This window comes from Corvus cornix, chromosome 8 (assembly GCF_000738735.6).
Source record: "Corvus cornix cornix isolate S_Up_H32 chromosome 8, ASM73873v5, whole genome shotgun sequence".
NCBI lineage: Eukaryota > Metazoa > Chordata > Aves > Passeriformes > Corvidae > Corvus > Corvus cornix.
Window position 1 is genome coordinate 9,396,134 of NC_046338.1, and position 21,334 is coordinate 9,417,467.

Below are 21,334 nucleotides of genomic sequence, written 5' to 3' on the forward strand. Positions count from 1 at the left end.
AGAGGGGGCAGTGGGTAATGCAGAGGGAGAGGATGGAGATTCGACACCGCACCTGTGTAACACTGTGAACACACATTGCTCTGTTCGTGGGAGGTTTCGTTTTACTTCTGTCAATGGACAGCACTTAATTCACATAAATGACACGCCAGTCATCCCTTACTCTCCCTCCAAGTCCTGCGTACCCTCTGAGGACTTCTAATAATCATAGCTCGGTCAATTAAGGCACTAAAAAAGCAATCGCTTCTCGCACCAAGCCCATAAATCGTTTATAGCCGCGGCATTGGATATTTCCACGGCACCTCCCGGGACCCTCTCCAGAGAATGATCTGCGTTCATTCGTACCCCGATGGCCCCGGATCTGCCAAGTCATGCTGCCCTTGCAGGCGCTGCCGCCCTGCCCTCCCCGCCGCGTCCGCTCGCGAGATCCGCGCTCCTATAAAGGGGGCGGCGCGGCTGCCTTGCCGCAGTTCGTGCTGAGCTGCTGCTGTTGCGTGTGCGGAGGGGGTCGGTGTTCCGAGTGAGTGTGCGGGGCCGCGGGGGTCGCCGGGGGCTTTGCACAGTGCTTCTTTTTTCTTTCTTTTTTTTTTTTAATTTCGTTTTATTTTTATGTGCTTTTTTTGTTACTATTTTGGGTGGGTTTTTTGTTTGCTTTCCCCTCCCCCTTCTGCGCAGATGCGCCCTTGAGCGAGGCGCGCAGGGCGAGCCCTTGCTCCCCGCGTCCCGCTCCCGAAGGATCGCATTGCTGCGGCTGCCGCCTGCTCCCCGTGTTCAGTTTTCCCTGGTTTTGGTTTGGGTTTTTCTGGCGGGGAGAGCCTTCCAACGCTCCGGCCTTTATCAGCGCTGCGCGGGGAGGAGCCGCGGGGAGGGCCCGCGGGGGGAGCGCGCAGGGCGCCTGCCGGGAGCCGAGCGGCCCCTTCCCCCGAGAGCGATGCAGCATCTCGTTTCTAAGCCTTAAAAAAACCCCAAACCGGAGCGCTGGATGCGGCTCGGGGACGTGCAGGGGACGGGTGCCCCTGTCCCAGAGCGGTGTAGCGGCGGCCCGGGCGCGGGGCAAGGCTCGGAGGTCGCCTCGGAGCCCCTCGGGCACCACGCGTGCCGCGGTCCGTGCGCGATCCCCGCGGTTCGGTATCGCTCTCCGACCGCGGCTGCGGTGGCCTGACCGCGTTTTTGTGACAGTCTGAAGGTGGCAGAGTGTGGGAGGCTGATGGTGTGTTTTGCCTTTCGCTTGTGTTCAAGGCACCCTAAAGGTATGAAATTGCTCGTTCAAGAGAGCAGGCCTGGCTAATTATAGTTGCAGTTTGAAGATAATTGAGGCCGTCTGCGGCTATGAGCAACAAAGATGCTCAAAGATCTGGTCGGATTCGAATGTGTTTGATTTACGGTGCTCATTCTACTTTCCTCCAGAATGAAAGGAAGTAGCAATGATTCTGTGGTCTGCTCCTCTGCGGGCTAGGAAATGCTGTGGCTAAAAATCCGAGCAGAACACGCGCTGACCCCGCACGGAAAAGCAGAGGGGTTGGCAGGTCACAGTGGGTGCTCTGAGGAAAGTACACCGCTCTCTTGCAGTGTGAGGCAACCAATATCTCCTGCCAATATTAAAAGATTTTAATGTTACCAGAAAAGGGGCAATAACTTGTCGTTTAGAAAGGGGAAGTATCAAAGAGCCGTCTGACCTTGAATACCTAGTGAAATACTCCAGAGGATTGCTAATGGAACAAGTATAGAAGGGCTGGCATAGTACTGAGCAAAAGGATGACCTTGAGCTTGGATAACAGAAAAGAATGTAATTCAGTGATAAAAATGTGGGGTCGTGCACTCCAGGACGAGCAGCTCTTGCTTATAAGATAAAACTCACTAGTTGGAGGCATCTCAGATAAATACTCTGCAATGGCTGTTCCCACATCCCTCTTACAGAACTGCACTTTGAGAACCACAGCTGCTTTTCTGGGTACAGGATTCTCGATGTCCTCCTGCCAGGCTGCTTCAGTGCATCCTGGCCACCACACTCTCTCCCAGTCTGCTGCAGTTAAAAACCCTTGGATGAACATGGGGGTAAAGAGCTTTGTTGCACAAGGCAGTTAGAAATGCTGAATGTGTGGGCACTTCTCAAAATGAAAACTGAGAGGTGGATCGTTACTGTCAGGGTGTGCAAGAGAAACTTTCAAAAGCAAAACCGTTGCTAAAAAGGCCCACCTATGCGGGTTCAAATGTTTCACTTGTGGGCTAGTTCTCCAGGAAAAAAGTGGCTGGCAAGCAGGAAGGAGCCAAGAAATGAGGTGTTCTCAACCTTTTTTAGACTTAGTGCCTTGCAGGCACAACTTGGAACAATCCTTGGCTCTTGGCTTTCCTTAGCAACATGAGACTCATGCTAACCTTTGAGGTGTTTTTTTTATCTCCAAGTGCTGCAGTGTGTAGAATGAAGTGAAATAACTTTCAAGAATATTTTGTGATCTGCAGAAATTAGGTTTATAGAGTTGCCTATTTGAAGGATTATGCTCTGGAAGTCTAAAGTGTTATACTGCATTCCCAGACTGAGCAAAAGTACTGCACAGGGTGTATTACAGATGGTAAGCTTTTGGGGCAGACAGCCAGAAGTAGAGTTCTCTTGTCCTGGTGTACCCTTTTATTCTTTTTCAATAGACTTAAAGGGGAAACAACCTGGCCGTACTGATTTAGACTTGGTGAAATTGTAATTAACATAGAATGGGATTTCCATGTATACCACGAGTCTTTCTGGTTGCAAATCAAAAAGGGTTGTTCAAAAGGTTAAAGTGTAGTTAAGCGGAGCACTGTTCCCTGGAGATTAACAGAAGTTATTTTCTTTCAGAATCAACAGGAAGATCAAGTTTGAGGTCTTAAATTCCCTTGTAAAATTGAACAAGGTTCTTCTCATTGAAAGTTCTAAAAAAGAGACTTTCTACTCCTCCACCAAGTGGAATGGGATGGTTTTCTGAGCCCTTTCCCAGACTCTGAGCTGTTACTGGTTAGATAACCATTACTGTTGTATCTTTAGGAGGCCAGGAGCTATACATTTTGAAGGACTGGCAATCTCTATAGTGGCTCAACTACCCAGGTGACAAAACTCATTTAACACTTAAGCCTTGTTGCAAGACCAAATGCTGATAAACTCTTTGGTGTTCAATCTAGGTTGATAAGATGCTTTGAATAAATCCTTACTTCCAGGTGCAAATGTACTACCATCTAAACTGTATTGGTGTTAACTCCTGTCTAGGTTAAATCAAGATGTCTTCAGGAAAGGCTTTCATTGGAAAACCAGCCCCTGACTTTACTGCCACGGCTGTAATGCCAGATGGACAGTTCAAAGACATCAAACTCTCTGACTACAGAGGTGAGTTCATGTGCTTCTCTAATTACACAGGTAGTCTGGCCATAGGAAGGAGTGGAGGATATCTGAAGATAACATCTTGATTTGGTTTTGAAGTAATAGTGACCACTTGGCAGTGGACTAAAGATCAGAACTTGTGCAGTGGTGGCTGGAGTATACTTAGAAGGCTGTCAGCAGCATGACTGAATATCCCAGCTGTGATAACTGTTACCAGTGAGCATAAAACTCCTCTAAGCTGTTATCTTGCATCAGGCTCATTGCCCTGTGTATCATACTGAGACTGGTGTAACATTTCCAGACTGTGGAACAGCAACATCTTATGTCCCATCTTTGTCAATGGAAAGTAAATTCCTTCATCTAACCAACTCTCTTTCTCTAGAGTGCTGGCAATATGTTTGCTTTGCCAAAAAAAGTTTAACTAAAAGCAAAGGGAAAGCCTGAAGTAATCAAGTACTCACGTTGATGGCTTTAGAAATACATTTCTAACAATGCTGCAGGCTGCCATGAGGTTGATGCATAGGTATACACTACTCACCTACTCAGTTAAAATGTCTCTTTGGCTGATAGCCTTTCAGATCTGTGGCATTTCTCTGTTAGGGATCAGCCATGGGGTCTTCTGGTGTAGCACACCCACAGGTGTACTTGGGGCAGGCCTATGGGAGTAGACCCAGGAAACTCAGGCATTCCCTGATAAATTTGACATCCTGGGTTTGGGGGCTTCAGTTGGGTAGGGTTTTAAGGTGGGTGGTTGCTTGTGTTCTGGTGTTTTGATGGGGGTTTTTGTTTGCTTATGTTTTCTTAAAATACTAAGATAGATTAACTGGTTGTACTGCTTTTCTAGGAAAATATGTTGTGTTCTTCTTCTACCCCCTGGACTTCACTTTTGTCTGTCCAACTGAAATCATTGCCTACAGTGACAGAGCTGATGAATTCAAGAAAATCAACTGTGAAGTAATTGGAGCTTCTGTTGACTCTCACTTCTGTCACCTTGCCTGGTAAGAATCAGCCTTTTAACCCAACAGACTGTTCTGCCTGGCCTTAGTTCTTGCAGGAACTGAATCCTGAGTGTATTCAGAGGCACTTGGTAAGTATTGGTACTGCCAGGTGCTTCTGAACAGAACTGAGCATACTGGTCATCATTCTTTTGTTGCCTCATGGCAGATTAAGTACGATACTGCAGAAAGGATCAACTTCTCTTGCACCTTTAGCCTTCATTCTGAACTGCCCATATTTTTAGCATGTAAACTTTTCTACTTTTAGGATCAACACTCCTAAGAAACAAGGGGGTTTGGGCACTATGAAAATCCCCCTGATTTCTGACACGAAACGTGCCATTGCCAAAGAGTATGGAGTGCTGAAGGAGGATGAAGGTATTGCATACAGGTAATGTGCCAGAGGTAAACGAGCTGATAAAGTTATGTTGCAATACATGGACATGTCAGATGAACACAGAGCTTGTGTGCACTTGAACACCTGCAGGCAGCTAAAGCTGTTGGCTGTTCTAGGTGTAAACTCCTGCAAGCTGTCAGACACTCCTTCGTTCTTCGTGGTGCTTAGGCTTCCTGTGCTTTTAAGTTAAATTCTGCTTCCCTTTGATTGCCTGCTGCACAGGGCAGGAGTCTCATGCAGGTGAGCCGCAAACATTGGTAGTGCAAGACCTACATAGTCATGAAAGTGGTTACAGGTATTTAGTCTAGTGATCAGAATACAGATTAATTAAACCCCAAGTCTTTAGTTGACTGTTCAAAAAATTGCTAAGGGAGCTGAACTTCTGCTAACTCTTAACCTGATGCTGGAGGACTGATGAGCTGTTGCTTGTCGTCTTTTTTGAGAACAGTGTATAGTGAGGTTTTTTTTAATGTGAGGATGTCTCTCCTTGAATTTGCCTTTTTCTTGGGTTTCTCTTCCTTTTTTTTTTTTTTTTTTTTTTTTTTTTTTTTTTTTTTTTTTTTTTTTTCCCCTACTAGTATCTTCCTTAAATAGGAAGCACTCCTCTCCTGTGTCACTGCTTCTTTGACTTTGACTTGCCTCCTGTCCCTCCTGGTTCCTGGTGGGCTTTCAGCTGCTACTGTTTCGTTGCTGTGCATACACCAAGGTGTTAGTTTCTAGGAAGAGGTCACAGTAATACCGGGATGGCACGGTGCCATAATCAAATACTGAACCTGAGTTTTTGAAACTCATGTCAGTCTAATCAGCCTTTCAAAAGCTGTGCTTAACTTCAGGGCTGTTTTTTGTTTGTTTTTAGGGGTCTGTTCATAATTGATGAGAAGGGGATCTTGAGGCAGATTACAATCAATGATCTTCCTGTTGGCCGTTCTGTTGATGAAACCCTCAGACTTGTCCAGGCCTTCCAGTTTACAGATAAACATGGAGAAGGTAAGAGTGCTTTTTAATTTAATGTTTTCTCTAAAGAACAATATTAACTACGCAGGTTAAATCAAGGGTTACTGAAAGATAGCACATGTATCAATCTGTGCACAACAGGTAATTGTGCCTGTTGAAATGCAGCTGGTTCTATAAATCTGCTTGTTGTAGGGCACAATAATGCTTTATCCTATTCCAATTAATTGTCCATTGAGTACTTGCTCATGCTGAGATTTCACTTAAATCAATTTGGTGATGGATGTCTTGTCAAGCACATAGCAGTTGTCTCTTTCAATTAGGCACAGAAAATACTTGAGACAGGAATTAAGAACATGTAATAACTTAGCCTGCAAGGGGTAAGCATGATTTAGATTCTGCTCTCAGACTTGGTAGGTTGAGACGTTCAGTACTAATGTAGTGTTTTAAACAGTCTCTTAGACAAAGTACTTAAATTCCCAGAAAGTCTGTTGATTTTTTTAGTTAATATATAGTGAGGAGAAAATGGGTGAGAGTCTCTGTCCCCATAGTTCAGGAGTAATAAGGTGTTTGAGACTTTTCTGCAGGAACGAAAGAAAAAAAGAAAGCACTGCAGATGAAAAGTTAGAACCAAGTTATGGAAACTCAAAATTGCTGTGCAGGTGTTAGTAGTCTTCAGTTGTCATTAACTAATGACATGTGTTGTTGCTGGTCTTATTTAATGTGCTTCAGAAGTGGTAAATCAATGGCAGGTTTTATTAAAATAAGCTGCTCTCGTGACTGTGGCATATGAACATGTTATGTGAGGAGACATCCCAAACATTTGATGATGGAGCAGTCACATGTCATGCAAATTAAGCCTTTTGGGGTTTACTGTGCCTTTGAGTAGTCAAAACCTGGCAAAAGGTTTTACTTTAGAACTTTAGGACTGCAGTCACATTTAAACCAGGACAGACCAGAGTAAGATGTGTAGCAACACTCAGAAGCTGAGCACACCGTGGCTAAAATTGTCAGTCCTGAGTGGAGCAAGCATCTCATCCAGTGTTCCATGGCTGTAAACAAGGAACACTGTCCAAAAAATGCTGCTCGAGGAGCTGCTGCAAGTTTGAGACCATGCAACCTCTGCATCATGGTGGCTTTTTGATAGCCATGTAGGGGAACCAGTGACAGTTTAACGCTTTTTCCCCTGCCCCACTCATCTGGAGAGCTGGACCAGGGTGGATTAAAGATAAGGGGAATACAGACTTGGCTGGGTCCAAGGAGATAAGTGTAGTGTGGTGTTAGGAGCCTTTCTGACCTGAGCTGCTGCAGTTAGTGTTACCTTTGGTGTCAAACTTCCCTGAAGCTTTTAAGTGGGGCTGGGAGAGCTGCTTGTGTAAAGGACCCACTGTTGCCTGGGCAGACACCTGGTTCCTTGGGTGTTACTATTTGTTTACTGGGTTTACTTGGGTCCCAGTAAACAAACAGAATCAAGTAAAATAAACTGAGCATAATGTGACACTGAATGCACTGTCTCTGTGTTGCAAAGATCTGTGCATGTTCTGAGTTGCTACTTTGCTTTAATATTGTGTAAAACATGTTCTGCAGGAGCAGCTAGTAATACTTAAACATTCTTATCATTTCAGTGTGCCCAGCTGGCTGGAAGCCTGGGAGTGACACAATCAAGCCTGATGTTCAGAAAAGTAAAGAGTATTTCGCCAAGCAGAAATAAACATTCAGCCTGAGTGGAAACTAGTATGCCTTACATAAAGAGCAAGTATCAGTTATTGAACTTTGATTAAGTCATTGCATCTGAGTCAAGGGATCATGTTGTAGTTAAAACAGTAACTTTTTTACTTGAAGGAAAGTTTGTCCTGTTGACAGTACCTTCATAGCAAATCCTAACGATCAGTATCTGTACATCCAGCCCTGTTGACCTTAGTGACAATGCCGTGTCTGTGGTTAGCCGTGTGTTACATAGAGCAGTGGTATCCTTTTGTAACTCTATTAAACTTGTGAAAAGAGCATACTGTCTACTGTTCTTGCATGTAGTCATCAGGAGACCTGGGAGCAGTGCAGGCTGCACCTCTGAAAGCTCTCTGCAGGCATCTTGAGTCCTGTTTTACCACAGCACCATTAGAATGGAGAGAAAAAGACTTGGTTTTCCTGTTGAAGTAATAAAGTACTCCTCACACTCTTCATGACTTTGCTGCTAGGTAGAGGATCAGGCTGTCTGGCTTAGGCTCTGGGCACTGTAGTATTGCTTGGAGCATAATGTGACTGACAAAGGTGGGGAACCTTTCCATGCACCATCTCAACTTAGTCATTCTGGCATCTACTTTAGTCAAAACTGACTATGTATGCTAAATTTCTGGGAATCCAACATTGAGTTTGAATGCTGTCTCTATGGGAGTGGAATACTAGGCTTTTCTGGAAAGCAAACTTCCTTGGATATACAGCATTCATCCCCAGTCTTTCCCACTACATGTCATGGGGGTGATAATATGCCAGTTATCCATTAGCTTGTAGTCATATGGTTTAGGTCAAAAGGGTGGCATTATAAAATCTGTTGCTCAGGTGTGCTCAGCCTTGTCTTTCATCTTTGTATTTCAAGTGGTTATGTAAAACTCAGAGCACATGACTGGCCTTAAGTTATACCAAAGCTGTGACTGCTGTGGAGCTTCATAGTTCAAGGTGGCTTGTGACGATGCTGAACTTCAGAGCTGAGGATTTGGGTAATGAGCTCTTGCCTAACAATGTAAGGGAGTTAAAACCCTGTGATCCTTATGTACCTGTAAAGATTAAACTCTTACCAGACCTTGTAACCATCTTCAGCTCAAGTCGTAAACAAGTTCTGTCCTGCTTGAAGTCAGCAGCAGCAAAGGTGAGGCCCAGGGCTACTTCTGTCACTCAGAAGTGAAAGTTGTAGGTCTTGAGTAGTAAGCTTGTTTTGTACAGCTGCAAAAAGTATGTGGCAGAAGCCTTAGTACCAAATACTTCAATAACAACTAAAATAGCTAATGCCCATGAAGATATGTGAAAATAATGTTTAGCTGGGGATCACTTTTGCTTAATTTTTAAAAAATCCAAAGTCTCAAGATAACAAATGAGGCCAGCTTCCCAGGAAGGCATTGATAAGTAACAGGAGCATTTATATGGTTCAAAGTAAAATTAATTTAAATAAGTATGGCTGAGTAAGAAGTTATCAAACTTTTCTAGCAAGTGAAAAGGAGTAAAGTTAGGGCTAAGGTAATGTAAAACTTACCTTTATTATTGTTATATTAGCCTTGAAATGTAAAATTGATTACGGCAGTTACTTGGAGGGTACAATATTAGCATGGCCTAAATCTGTGGAATGGGGCTCTTTAACCTCATGATGTGACTCCAGTGACTGCTGCCCTTATTCACAAGTAAAGCTACACCTGATGTAACTGGGCTGTTACATCACAGAACCATTGATGTGGGAAAAGACCGCTGAGATCATCAAGCCCAAATGTTATGACAGCACAGCCATGTTCACTCTGTTCCCAAGTGTCACATCTACATGGGTTTTTTAATACTTCCTGGATGATAATTGCACCACTTCCCTGGGCACCTTATTTCAATGCCCAACCACCCTCTCAGTGAAGAAATTTTTCCTGGTATCAAATCCAAACCTACCCTGGTGCAAGCTGAGGCCATTTCCTCTTGTCTCATTGTGTGTTACTTGGGAGAAGAGACAGAGCCCACCTCACAACACCCCCTTTTTAGGTAGTTGTACAGAGTGATTTCATAGCTGCTCTGTCACCTAACCCTGGACATAGAGGATAAAGGGGTTCTCTGATGTTCTGCTCTTGAACCTCTCTCCCAAAAAGGAATCTTCATGTGCCCATCCCAGGCCATGGGAGGAAGGTGAGGGTCTGAGGGTGGCTCCAACCCCAGCAGCTGCTGTGTCCTGCTGTGGCTGCTGTCAGGAGGAGAGGTCAGAGCTGCCCTGACAGCACATCTGGGCATTGGAGTGTCCTGTAGAAACACCCCTTGTCTTCATTTCTTCATCCCACTCCTCTGGTGTGAGGAGTTCCCTTCTATGCTGTAATTTCCTCTGTGTGCTGCCCACCTTGAGCTCCCACACTGAGAGCTCCAAAATGTACCTGCTTAAACATCAGTCACAGGTGAGTGATGATACTGTGGAAACTGGAAACGGCCAAGAAACAAAATCCCTGGGGATTAGGAACTGTATTACATGCTTGCACCAAATGATTGACAGTGGAAACCAATTCAATTAAACAGCTTTTTTTATTCTTCAGCCACATGAGTCATTCCCAGGAAGGTTTGCCATGCTGTCGTTTTAATGTTTACATTACTTACATTTCCAAGAGCATGACACACAAAAAATGGGTAACACAAAACTTCTTCAAACAGAGAAGAGCCTAAGTTTATTTCTTTGTTTAAGCTCTATATTGATTCAGATGTAGCTTGGAATCTCCAGTAAGTGTTTGGGGCCTCCCCACTCCTTACATTGTGACACCTTAGACTGGTGTAATTTTTATGATATTCAAGTAACTACAATCCTCATTTATTAAAGGTGTTTCTTTTTTTCATATACCAATATGCATATTTTATTTTCATTACAATTATGAACTGCTTTTGCTTTCACAATCAACAGGTGGCATATTTTCTAGTGAGCTAAAAACCCATCAGCAGTGCTTGAGTTTGACAGGATGGATAGCTGCCAGTGGGATTTTCCCTGAAGATACAAATCAGAAAGGATAGATGTGGTATTTGATATATTTTTAAAATGTGTGAGTGACTGCACATCTATTTTCCTAGTTTGGGTGCTTATTATAAATACAACCTTTATTCATTCATTTCTTTAGGATAACTTAGAATAGTCAGGTGAAGGGAAACTGAAATAAATCTGTGTCTCTGTCCTAGATCTCTTAATTTGTAGCTGATTGCTGTGGTTTCCTGGGGATTTATGTAATCACTCCTCAGCTGGACAGGGTAGAGGAAAGAGAGTGGAGGGCTCCTGGGTCGAGGTAAGGACAGGGAGAGATCAATCACCAGTTACTGTCTCAGGCAAAACAGGCTTGAGAAATTGGTTTAATTTACTACCAACCAACTCAGAGTAGGATAATGAGAAATAATGAGGCTGCAGGGGAATCTCTGCTCTGGAGCACCTCCTCCCCTCCTTCACTGACCTTGGTGTCTGCACAGCTGTTTCTCTCACATTCTCCCATTCCTCTCTCCAGTTGCAGGTTGTTGCACAATTGTTCCCCCCCTTCTTAATTCTGTTATGCCAGAGCTGGCTGGCATTGGCTCCCTTGGGAACAGTGGAAGCTTCGAGGAGCTTCTCACTGAAGCCACCCCTCTAACCTCCCCCTGCTGCCAATCTTTGCCACACAAGCCCAATGCACACACATTGTGTTCTCCCATATTATCTAAAATTAAGGAATTTTATTACCTTATGTTTGTGACAGATATTTGCAATTAAGTTTTCAGATAATAGCATTTTTATAGAAGCAACAGGATTTTTTTGGTATGTATAATACAAAGTTGTGCATCAGACAAATTCTATATATTACATGTTCATCTTGGCATACACAGGATGTGACATTCAATATTCAACATACAGAACCTAACTTTCTCTAGATTTTGTACAACTTCTATGAGTTTATTTCAAAATTAACAACTGCATATTTATATTTAGATGCTTATAAGAAAAAAATGCCTATTCATGTTTAAAGAATTATCACTTTGTTACAAAGCGAGTTTCTCAGTAGTTTTGAAAAACAGTATAAAAAGTTACCAATTTTTAAAAGTACTATTTTCTTAACAAGTACTCCAGCCTTTTTATCAGGCCTTTGTTGAAAATGTTATTGGATTATCCAACAAATCGATACAGTTCAAAGAACAAAACCAAGTATTTTATATCTCACAGGTATTGCAAAATGACCCTTTGGTTAGGAAAGCATGTTTGCAAAAGCCCCATGAAAGCAGCTTTTAGTAATGTTATACATCAACACAACAGCTATGTAAAAATAATGGGGTTTATTGTATTAAAAGTCTGAAATTTTCAGTGTTCAGTATTACATGACAGTCTGCAAATGTATATTGTGATGTATGTTGTTAGACAGATGGAGGATTTAAACCAGAAATATCTTGGTTCTAATTCGCAAAAGGTGAAATGAGGTAAGTGCAGAGTAGTGGAATGCAGCATGCTTGGACAATTAATTCAGAAGTGTGTTACAGCTATTACTGTCTCTTTTTTCTTAAAATACAATTTAATGGTACATACAAAAAGAACATTGAGCCAGGAAATCAAAGAAATAGCAGGCATTTTTTGCTCATGAATATAGTAGCTCTATTTTTAATCCTAGAAAATAAAAAACCAGGAGTTTGCCTTTAATGTACAGTCAAACAACTCTGCATTACCAACAGCTCTGTGCTGCACACCCCGTGGCTGCAGAACAGGCTGTGAGTTGTTTGCAGTGTTCCTGAACAAGAGCTGAGCCTGGGAAGCAATTCTCACCACACCTAGTGATGAAAGGTTTGGACTTCGATGTGAAATTTGGCTCTTTCACCTGAAAGTTAAATCACTGTACATATTATGGGGACACGTGTCAGAATTTAGAATGTTTCTCTGCAAGAAAGCATTTGAGCACAGATATGTGACTAAATATATGTGAAGTCTTTAAGGTTGCACTGTCTTCTGAAACTGAGCCCGGTAGGTTTATGTTCCATATTCCACAGCAGCAGATTTTTGAAGTATCTGCAATGACAAATGAAGCCAATATCCTTTGTTTAGAAAGGAAAAAAGTCTTCAATCTACACTTAATAAAACATTGTAACCTAAAATTGATGTGTTTCATCAAATTCACTTCTCACAAAAATAAGGCTGTCTTTTACGTTTTGGAAGACTGAAGCAACAGTGAATGATTCAGGAAAACTAGCCTGAACAATGCTGGGAAAAAGGTTATGACATGTAATTAAAACGAATTCCTTTAAAAGGAATAAGACAGTTTATACATTCACAGAAGAAGCAATGATTCTGCATAAATTTAAGAAACACAGAAAAATCCCTCCACCCCTTCTGTAATTCACTTACAGGAATTTTCCTATCTCATGGTGTGTTTTACATGAGGAAAAAACCCCAAGCAACTTAGTGTAAATGTGTTTGATTTTCAGAAACTTTTCAGTGTTTGGGGGAAAAAGCCATATGCAGTTATTAAAAGTAAAATTGCTTTCTCACTGAGTTATGTACAAACATCAACAAAGATAACATGAGAATTATAGGTGTAATATTAATGAATGATAGTAGCCATTTCAATTATTTGTATGCATATATAATCACATTTTGCAGGTTTTGGTATATTACTGGAGAGATTTTAAACATTCCACTAAAATACCTTACTGCTCATTTTATGATAAAATATTTAATTCTTTCAAATTTCCCACCATATTTCCTAAGGAGTGTGAGTATCTCTCTGGGTTCTTTTCAGTCACACAGGGAAAAGAAAAGCACATTTCTGTTCCTTGGTGCTCTCTGTTTCCTCCTTGAAAACCTAGAGGGCAAATGCCCTGTTCTGTTTTCTGAAGGAAACGTGATGGATGATCTGTCACAGGATATATGATAGCACAGGAAGCCAACTTAACAGCAAAAACCCTCTCATGAATACATTTGTCTATTTTGGTAGATGAATCTGTGAAAGTTCAGCCTGCAGAGGTGCAGCTGTTTCTCTGCTGCAGTGAACAGCAAAACCACTTCCCTCAGAGGAAGAGTTTTGAACTGCTACTGCTTAAGTCAGTATTCAAAGCTAATTTATTAAATACACTTTTTACATGAGGCTTAAGAAAGAGTGCTGATAACCACACTGGCACTGATCAGTACCTGCCACTATCTTGTTTTTAGAAATACATCAGGGTTTTTTTTTTAAAAACCTCGGGGGGTTTTAATTCCATTTTAATTCAAATCAATGTGCATTTTTAGAAATATAACCTGTGTCAAATAGCAGCTACACCAACAATAATTTTGGTCACAACTGAATAAAAGACCATGAATATTATACTGAATGAGTAAAACTATGCTTCTGATCCAGAGGAGGGCAACCTAGCCCTAAAAAAACCCACAAACCAAAATATAGAAAAAAACCCAGGCCAACCTTTAAAACCCCCATCAAAACAACAAACCAGAAGAGCTCACTGCTCTCTAACACTGGCTATTTTTGTCTGACACACCAGCACCGATTTAGACAGCAAAATATCTTTAGTTTTCCATAGTTCAGGGGAAGACAGGATTGTTACAAGCCATTCTTTTTATGGGAGAAGGAAATAAGTCAGTATCAGAAATTAAGTTTGCCACACTCTTTTTTATACCACAAAGAGACTTTAGTGCTTATTCTTGCACCACTGAGATGTAATTGATTTAACTGATACCAAAAACCCCCAGCAGTGTTTTCTCAGGTGTTTTTCTGAGCAACAACCCTGATGGCTGCTGGTCACCAGGTTAGATTGTGCTTTGTATTTAATTGGTATTGTCTGTCAAATCTTTAATTTTTATGAAAATTTCTGTTATTTTAAGGTTAATGAAATAAAAAAAGGGAAAATGTAACTGAAGGAGAGTAAAAATGGTAAATGCATGAAAATATAACAAATTTGTTAATTCTCCATAAACTATTTTATTAGCTTGAAATATACTGAATACCTTGCTGCTAAAACTGAATTTAAATTCAAGTAGCTTTTAATTTCTTTTATTTTTCCTGTTCAGCTCTTGAATACTCACCCTACTGGTTATACTGAGGAAAAGAGTCTTTAATAAATGTTTAAAAATTAGGATCTAGAGAAAAACGTGCCCAAAAATGTAAAATGCAATACTTGAACTAGTAAATCTATTCAAGTATTTGCAATTACTTGTTTGACATTTGCAAGTGCTGAAACTAAGAATGCCTTCACAATGCCTCAGGATCCAAGGATGATCCATTCCTCACCATGTCTGGTCTTGTCCCAATAGTGAGCTAAGTCAAACAGGTTCTCAAACTGCAGTTTTATAAGACAAAGGCCATTATATTCCAACCAGCAAGGGGAGAAAACTGCTCACTGCAGCTGTGGATCTCAGTGACCTGGCTAAGAGAAGGAAAGTAATGCCCAATCCAAGTCACTCCAAAATCACTGTAGTGTAGGAATGGATATTGCTGAATATTTGTACTCTGTTCTGCCTGACACAACTGTATTCCCAGAAGCACAAGGAACACGGATCTGTGACTCAGTGTTCACTAATAGGTTTTAACCAGTAAAAATTCCAGTACTTACAGATATTATTTTAATGCTACTGAGGGAAAGTCCTTCAGTTATGTCTCACTGGACACCTGGAACTTTTGTTACTGTAAGAACAGAGGAAGAAATGGAAAGTGCACTGTCATGTGCTTGCTATAATGACCTGGGAAAGATAAACCTTTACTGGACTTACTCATACTGTGCTGTATGTTTTATTTTTTATATCCCAGATAGGCCTGTGATAATAGTTTGCCAACTTCTGCTAAGATAACCGATTTTTTCCTTAGTTTTCAGATACTGGACTATGTGTCTCTTAGGTAGCTCACTCTTTTCAGGATATTAAAAACACCATGACTGATTCTCATTTAAACATTTTGAGTTCTCCACAAGTTAAGAACTGCATTGTTTAAATAAAAACACTCAGTACTGAGGTTTACTTACAACTTTGGATATTTTATTAACCAAAATACCATTTGAAGAGAAATAAATTACAGAAATTGAAATGCATGGCTATAGTTACCTGTTTAATAAATTAAGACAAAATATTAAATATTTGTAAGAAATCAATGCCAAAAAATCAAAATATTTTGTACTTTAAATTGTAATGTAAAAAGATAGATGATTCCAATCTATATTTATTCTTCTAAGAGAATCAGTATTTTGTTACTAATATGAGCCATTAGCTCAAGCCCCTGTTAAATTACAGTTCATTTGGAAAGTTCTGAAACATCAAACAAATTTCAACTGTAAGCAATTCCATAACAAAAGAACAGAATTTAAACAAATTTCATTCTTTCAGTTAAATTAAAAATCACAATACCTCTATCACACACTAAGTCAGGTGTCTGCCTTAGTCAGAGGTGAACAAAGCATGGAAAGCAACAAAGACTTTTCTGTAACAGCAAATGCAGTGAACAAACCCAGTGATCACACACTCACTACTCTGTTTACAGGGAAGCAAACTTGTTATCCTGAATTTGGATTACAATGAGTTACTGTAGAAACTGTGAGAAACTGTATCAAGCAGCAACTTATTGTGAAGGCAACCACCATGCTGGAGTCTCCAAAAGGTGTGAAGAATCCCAACATAAAAAGAAAGGGCTCAGTTCTGCAAAGTGAGTATTTCTTCATCACGTGTTGATACCATCAAAAGGAAAAAAGTGCTTGTCCACTTGCAGCATTGCACTAGTAAACTAGTAAGTTGTCTAGTAAAACAACTCCCGAAAAATATTATTTTCATGTATAATATTATTTTAACAAGTCCTGAGCCTCAAATTGCCCAAAGATAAATTAATTCCTGATTTCCAGTGCTGTTGTAGCCTCTGAACAAATATAACAGGACAAAGTCAGGTAAAAAATGTTGTATTTCTGTCTGAACATGTTTTATCCAGCAATGTAAGTAACGGGCACGTTATTAATATTTTCTTTTTTTCTCTGCTTGTTTGCCTGTGCGTGTGACAAGGCTTTGTGCCATGGCTTTTACATGTGTGCAGGTTTACAATCTTCCCCACACAGAAAGCACACCAGGAAGCTGTGGCAGTAACTGGGGGGGGTGTGCTGTGTGCTGGCACTGAAAAATACTTTAAACACAAACATGGTCTACCGTAAAAAAGGCCACAAGAGTTGTCTTTTTTAGCCAGTTATCTTAACATGAGTAAAAACTCTACTCATATAGACACTACTCAGCACCTTTCCAAATACTCCAGTCAACTGCTCTATAAATGGATAAATGCTTAAGTGTGACCTAGGCAAGACTGAAAAGACTGGACATCTATTTCCTAGGGAGAGTCATGACACAGGACAATAAAATGATGGATACATCTAAAAGGTACCTGCCCCGAGTTTAGACAAAACCAAACTTAGTAATACAATGATTGAACTTTCTTTACACTGGTAAAGAATAAAACCAGAATATTGGGAAAGAAAATTCTTGAGAACAAAAGTGACTTCTCTAATGAGCAGCACGGGTTTTTAAGTTTCCAGGGTGTCTGAACTATTCCCACCAAAGGCTTATTGGCATCTTACTGGGCTCCCCAAAAAACATCCCGTATCAGCAACAGCACAGAACGGATGGCTCCCACCTCCCCCCAGACCACGAAGCAGTGCCCCTCCCTCTGGGAAGCTGATGTTCGCATTGAGGCTGCTCGGATTTGCCATCTCTGTATCAACATAACCATCCTCCTCCTCCTCCTCCTCGGCGCCGGGAAAAGACGGTGCTCATAAGTTACCCTTTGCTGCCCTCTGCCCTACACCGATCCGGTTACTCAGTGAAATGTGATTCTCTGCGCTTCCTGTGAGAGCCCCAGCAGCCGGAATCTCTCGGCTGGAGGAGTGGCAAAATAGGCTTTTTGCTCCTCCGAGTACCTTTCCTTCACTTCAATGATGTCCCTGTAGCGGCCGTCCTGCCAGTGGAAATTGAACTGCTCCAGCAACTCAATCCTTTTCTCCTCCGTGCTCACACAGTCAACAGGGGAGGGCTGTTCCAGGAACGGCACCTGAATGTCTGGGAAGAGGAGGAGACCCCGGATGGCAAACCAGCCACCATACTTGGGGTGGATACACACGCCAAAGATCTTCTGGAAGAAAAAAAAAATATATCTAGGCTGCCTCACTTTGTGTCTAATAAAGGTTAGAGTCCAAAGCAGCAGATGCTTCTCACACTCCCAGCCCTCTGTTGGAGTGCTGTACAGAGCAGAAGGGAAAACTCCCTCCTGAACTTGTGGCTCGAAGCACTGCATTTCATTCCCATTTTCCTGTGCCCACATGCACCTCCCTGGAATGTGGGGAGAGGTTCCTTTCTGAAAATCTAACACAGAAATTAACCACAGTGCATTTCCCCCCCCCCTTCCCAATGCTCCAAGCAATAGTTTTTCCCTTACACTGCCATTTATTCTTCTATCCAAGTAGGTTTAACAGATCAAGATATTTCTCTCCATGTACATCTCCCTACCACATTGAAGATTCTTGGAAGCTTCCAGTTACCACCTGAAACACTTTATGGACCTGTATGTGCTCTGAACTTTGTAATTTCCTGCAAGATGAACTAGTGACTAGTAAGCAAACAATCGTTTTACAATTCAGTGGTTGTAGCTTAGTGGATCTTCCCAGACCGTGTTTTTGCCCCACCTTTTTCCCCCAAGGATCAAGCTTCACATCCTTTCTTTGGTAGTAATATGCAGCTCCAGCAACGTGGGCAGCTGTCTGTGCCAGGAACTTGGGCTTTCGGCTCGGCAGCATCTCATAATCAAACATGACATCCACCCTCTGGTCAGGGAATTTCTGGGAAAATTTGAAAACATCAGCCCAGACTCAGGGAAAAAGCTTTGTCACTCCAGAACTGCTGGATAGCAGAAAATCAGGCACATGTGAAGCCTGCAGACTTCCACATCCTGCTGCTGAATTCTATCAGCAGGTTTGAGGCCCTGGGCATTCAGCCTGTGCCTGGAGAGCTCCCTCACAGCTGCAGGATGTAATCCAGAGGCAGAACATGCAAGTAAAGCAGCCAACAGCCTGCTGATAATCCCACTTTCATGAATAATGCTTCACTCTCCCAAAGAGCAGGGCAGGAGCCCGCAGGGCTTTGTCTGCTGCTCAACCCACCTGGTTATGTGCCACAACACTAAAGGGACTCGGCATTTTGGCTTCTTACCTCCTTCACACGTGATAAATGATGGGAAATGCACTGATCCACAGGATCCCTGATTATTTTTAGTCGTTCTTTGTTCACAAAAGGCTTAAGGGCCTTCTCAAACATGGAAGGAGTGCTGAGGACCACGAAGGCCAGTGTGTCATCCGGGTAGGGGAGATGGAAGGCTGGCTGGAGAACAGCATTGTACCACCCAACCTTTGGCAAAGAAACACAAATTTCCATTAGAACACAGACACCACTCTAGTGGATATGCAGGAATGTAAAAAAGTGGAAATAACTGCAGCCCCCTTCATTTGCAACTCAGACGGGCAGCCTGCCCAGGGCCTTCCTTTCAAACCAAGTTGTTTTGCACACCAGGATTCACAGTTTGGGGAAGCTGTGCTGTGAGCTGTGAGATAAGAATCACACACAGCATTCAGCTCCAGTCTGCCCTTCTTTCAGCTCTGCTCAGAAACCCAGAGGGAAGTATGAGCAATCAGTCTTGCCAATGCAAATCAGATTGTTTGGTTCAGATAAAGCTTTTACAGGCTTCTTTTTCTTATCTTGGGCCAGAAAGAAACTGGTGCTTCTGTTTTGTGTGACAAGTCGCATGTTTTATTTCTTCTGCAGGAAACACTTGTGTGGAATGAAGGATGTGAAGCTCTTGCAGTGCTGAAACCCCCCAAAAACGTTACCAGTAGCACGTTTATTATGAGACAGCCACATTTGGATATTTGATTACAGGACTGGACATGTTATAACACAGTCCAGAAATGAGAGATCAAGCCAGAGCAGCAGGAAGCACGACCAGGAGGACAGGGCTTAGACCTGCAACTGCCAAGTGCAGGAGGAAATGGCCAAAACCCCCTGCACCCCACTCCTAATGCCCTGCACAATAACACCAGTCTTTCCATAGGTTATGACAACTCCCACTCTCCCGGGGTGCCACAAAGACTAGGTCTAACCTTCAGAGAGATGCCAAGTGATGTAAGGTTAAGTCTGAAAATGAAACGTACTGGCTATTCTAAATAATCCGTGAAATTGCTCTGAAAGTGACTCTACAGGTGGCAGTGGCTGCCAGACTGATCGTCTGGAAACACACAACAAAAACTAGATTCACTATAAAGTTTACATTCTTATATGAACCTCTAAGTTTAATCAGTTTGGTGGCTCTTAAGGTGCTGAACTGAGATGTTACAAGGAATTAAAGAGATGTGAATCTAAGGTTTGCTGGTTTCCCAGTGAGCATCAGTCAGTGCACCAAGGCTGGCTGTGTCAGCATTATAACTAGAGAGAGCTACAGAGCTAAAAGGTTTCCCCTCTGGTAGCTACAGTCTTTTTATCCAAGTTCTGCCCTGAATTCTGCTGATGTGTTTTAATGTGTTAGCATTAAATTTTCCAGATTCTGGATGCACTTCTCTCATTACCTCTCTCATCACCTCATTGCCTTGTACTTTTTATGCAAACGAGATCACAGCAGGAAATACAAACATTTCAGGTGACAGATACAACACTCCCCAAGGGAAGGGCACGTTTATTGCAGATTGATTTGTATTCGATATTGCAGATTGATTTATTGCAGATTGCCCTGGGGCGGGCAAGGAAAGAGCCCGCGCGTTTACAGCTGAGCAGGGGACAGTGGCAGAGGCTGCAGGGAGGCCCCTTCCATGCGCAGAACAGAGGTCAGAGGCCGTTTAGGAGCGGCTGAGGTGGTCAGCACTTCCACACACAGGTGCTTCCATACTTAGATTAAAATTTAAGCTTGCCTAGAGGACTTTGCCGTCTGCTGGGCCAGATGTGTCATTACGTAACTCCCGCGACCCCACCGGTCAGGGGCCCGCACCACGGCCCTGAGCGGCTGCTGCCGCTCCGGTCACCTTGCCCCGCGCTCCCGGGCGGGCCGCCCGGACCCCGCGCTGCGCATCGGCCCGCGCCGGCCGCGGCGGCTCCGCGGGGGCGTTCCCGGCCCCCGCTCGGCCAAGGGGCGCCCCGAGCTCCCCGGGGCAGCGACCCCCGCCACCCCCCTGCCCTGGGCAGCCCCGGGACCCGCTCCCCGCCCCGCAGCTCCCGCAGCTCCCGCAGCGCCGCGGGCAGTGACGTCGCTCCGATGACGTCACTGTGACGTCATTACCTTGAAGGCGTGCGCCTCGAGGCCGAGCGGGCCCAGCGCGCCCCGGAGCCGCTCCGCCACGCGCCGCTCCATGGCGGCGGCGGCGGCGCGCGGGGCACCACGGGAGCGGTAGTTCCGGCCCGGCGGGACCCCCAGCGCGCATCGCTACGTCTCCTAGGAGACTGTGCGCTGCGCAAAGCACCCCGGGAGTTGTAGTGCGCCGCGGCCTCCCCTCCGCGCCGGCCCCCCCAGACGGGACTCCCTGTCCCAGCATGCTCAGCCAACCCGGGCCAGCCGGGGTCTCCTCGCGCTTCCCGGCCGTGGCCCCGTCCCTGTTACACCGCCAGGGATTGGGCGTATTTTCCTGTTCTCGCTCTCTGTGGGAAAGCCGCACCTGTCCCTGTGGGTGGGTGGTGCTCCCTGAAACAGTGAGGCCTCTGTGCTGGCGATCCTTCCTCCTTCCCCGTCTGAAAGTACACGTTCTTTGCAGCTTCCCTATTCCCACCAGTGCCCTTGCCGTACGGGAGACCAAGCCTCAGGTTTGGAACTCCTTACCCGAATCTTTATAGCTGCTTATCATAATCTTTATAGTACTTGTGCAATGTTCTCCAGCCTGTAGTCCTGGATTTTGTGAAGTTCAGGACACCAAATGTGCAAGTTCTTGGGGTCAGAGCTACCT

General features: G+C 43.4%; 2 protein-coding genes across 3 annotated transcripts; one reads left to right on the forward strand and one right to left on the reverse strand.

The window, feature by feature from the left end:
- Positions 1-383: 383 nt before the first annotated feature.
- Positions 384-7,692, forward strand: PRDX1 (peroxiredoxin 1). Of its 2 annotated transcripts, none has more exons than XM_010408909.4 (6): positions 384-517; positions 3,233-3,349; positions 4,188-4,341; positions 4,607-4,729; positions 5,592-5,722; positions 7,312-7,692. In XM_010408909.4, exons 2-6 carry the CDS (start codon positions 3,244-3,246, stop codon positions 7,395-7,397), a joined length of 600 nt encoding a protein of 199 aa, XP_010407211.3. In that variant the 5' UTR covers positions 384-517; positions 3,233-3,243; the 3' UTR covers positions 7,398-7,692. The 2 variants fall into 2 exon arrangements, with proteins under 2 accessions (XP_010407211.3, XP_020440757.1); XM_020585168.2 differs by having other exon boundaries at positions 488-504.
- A 7,657-nt stretch (positions 7,693-15,349) lies between these two features.
- MMACHC (metabolism of cobalamin associated C) lies at positions 15,350-20,775 on the reverse strand. The gene is made up of 4 exons (XM_039555939.1): positions 20,677-20,775; positions 18,567-18,761; positions 18,044-18,196; positions 15,350-17,493 (listed from the first exon to the last, which is right to left on the reverse strand). The coding sequence occupies exons 1-4, from the start codon at positions 20,746-20,748 to the stop codon at positions 17,182-17,184; spliced, it is 732 nt and encodes a 243-aa protein (XP_039411873.1). The 5' UTR covers positions 20,749-20,775; the 3' UTR covers positions 15,350-17,181.
- Between the last annotated feature and the right edge of the window lie 559 nt (positions 20,776-21,334).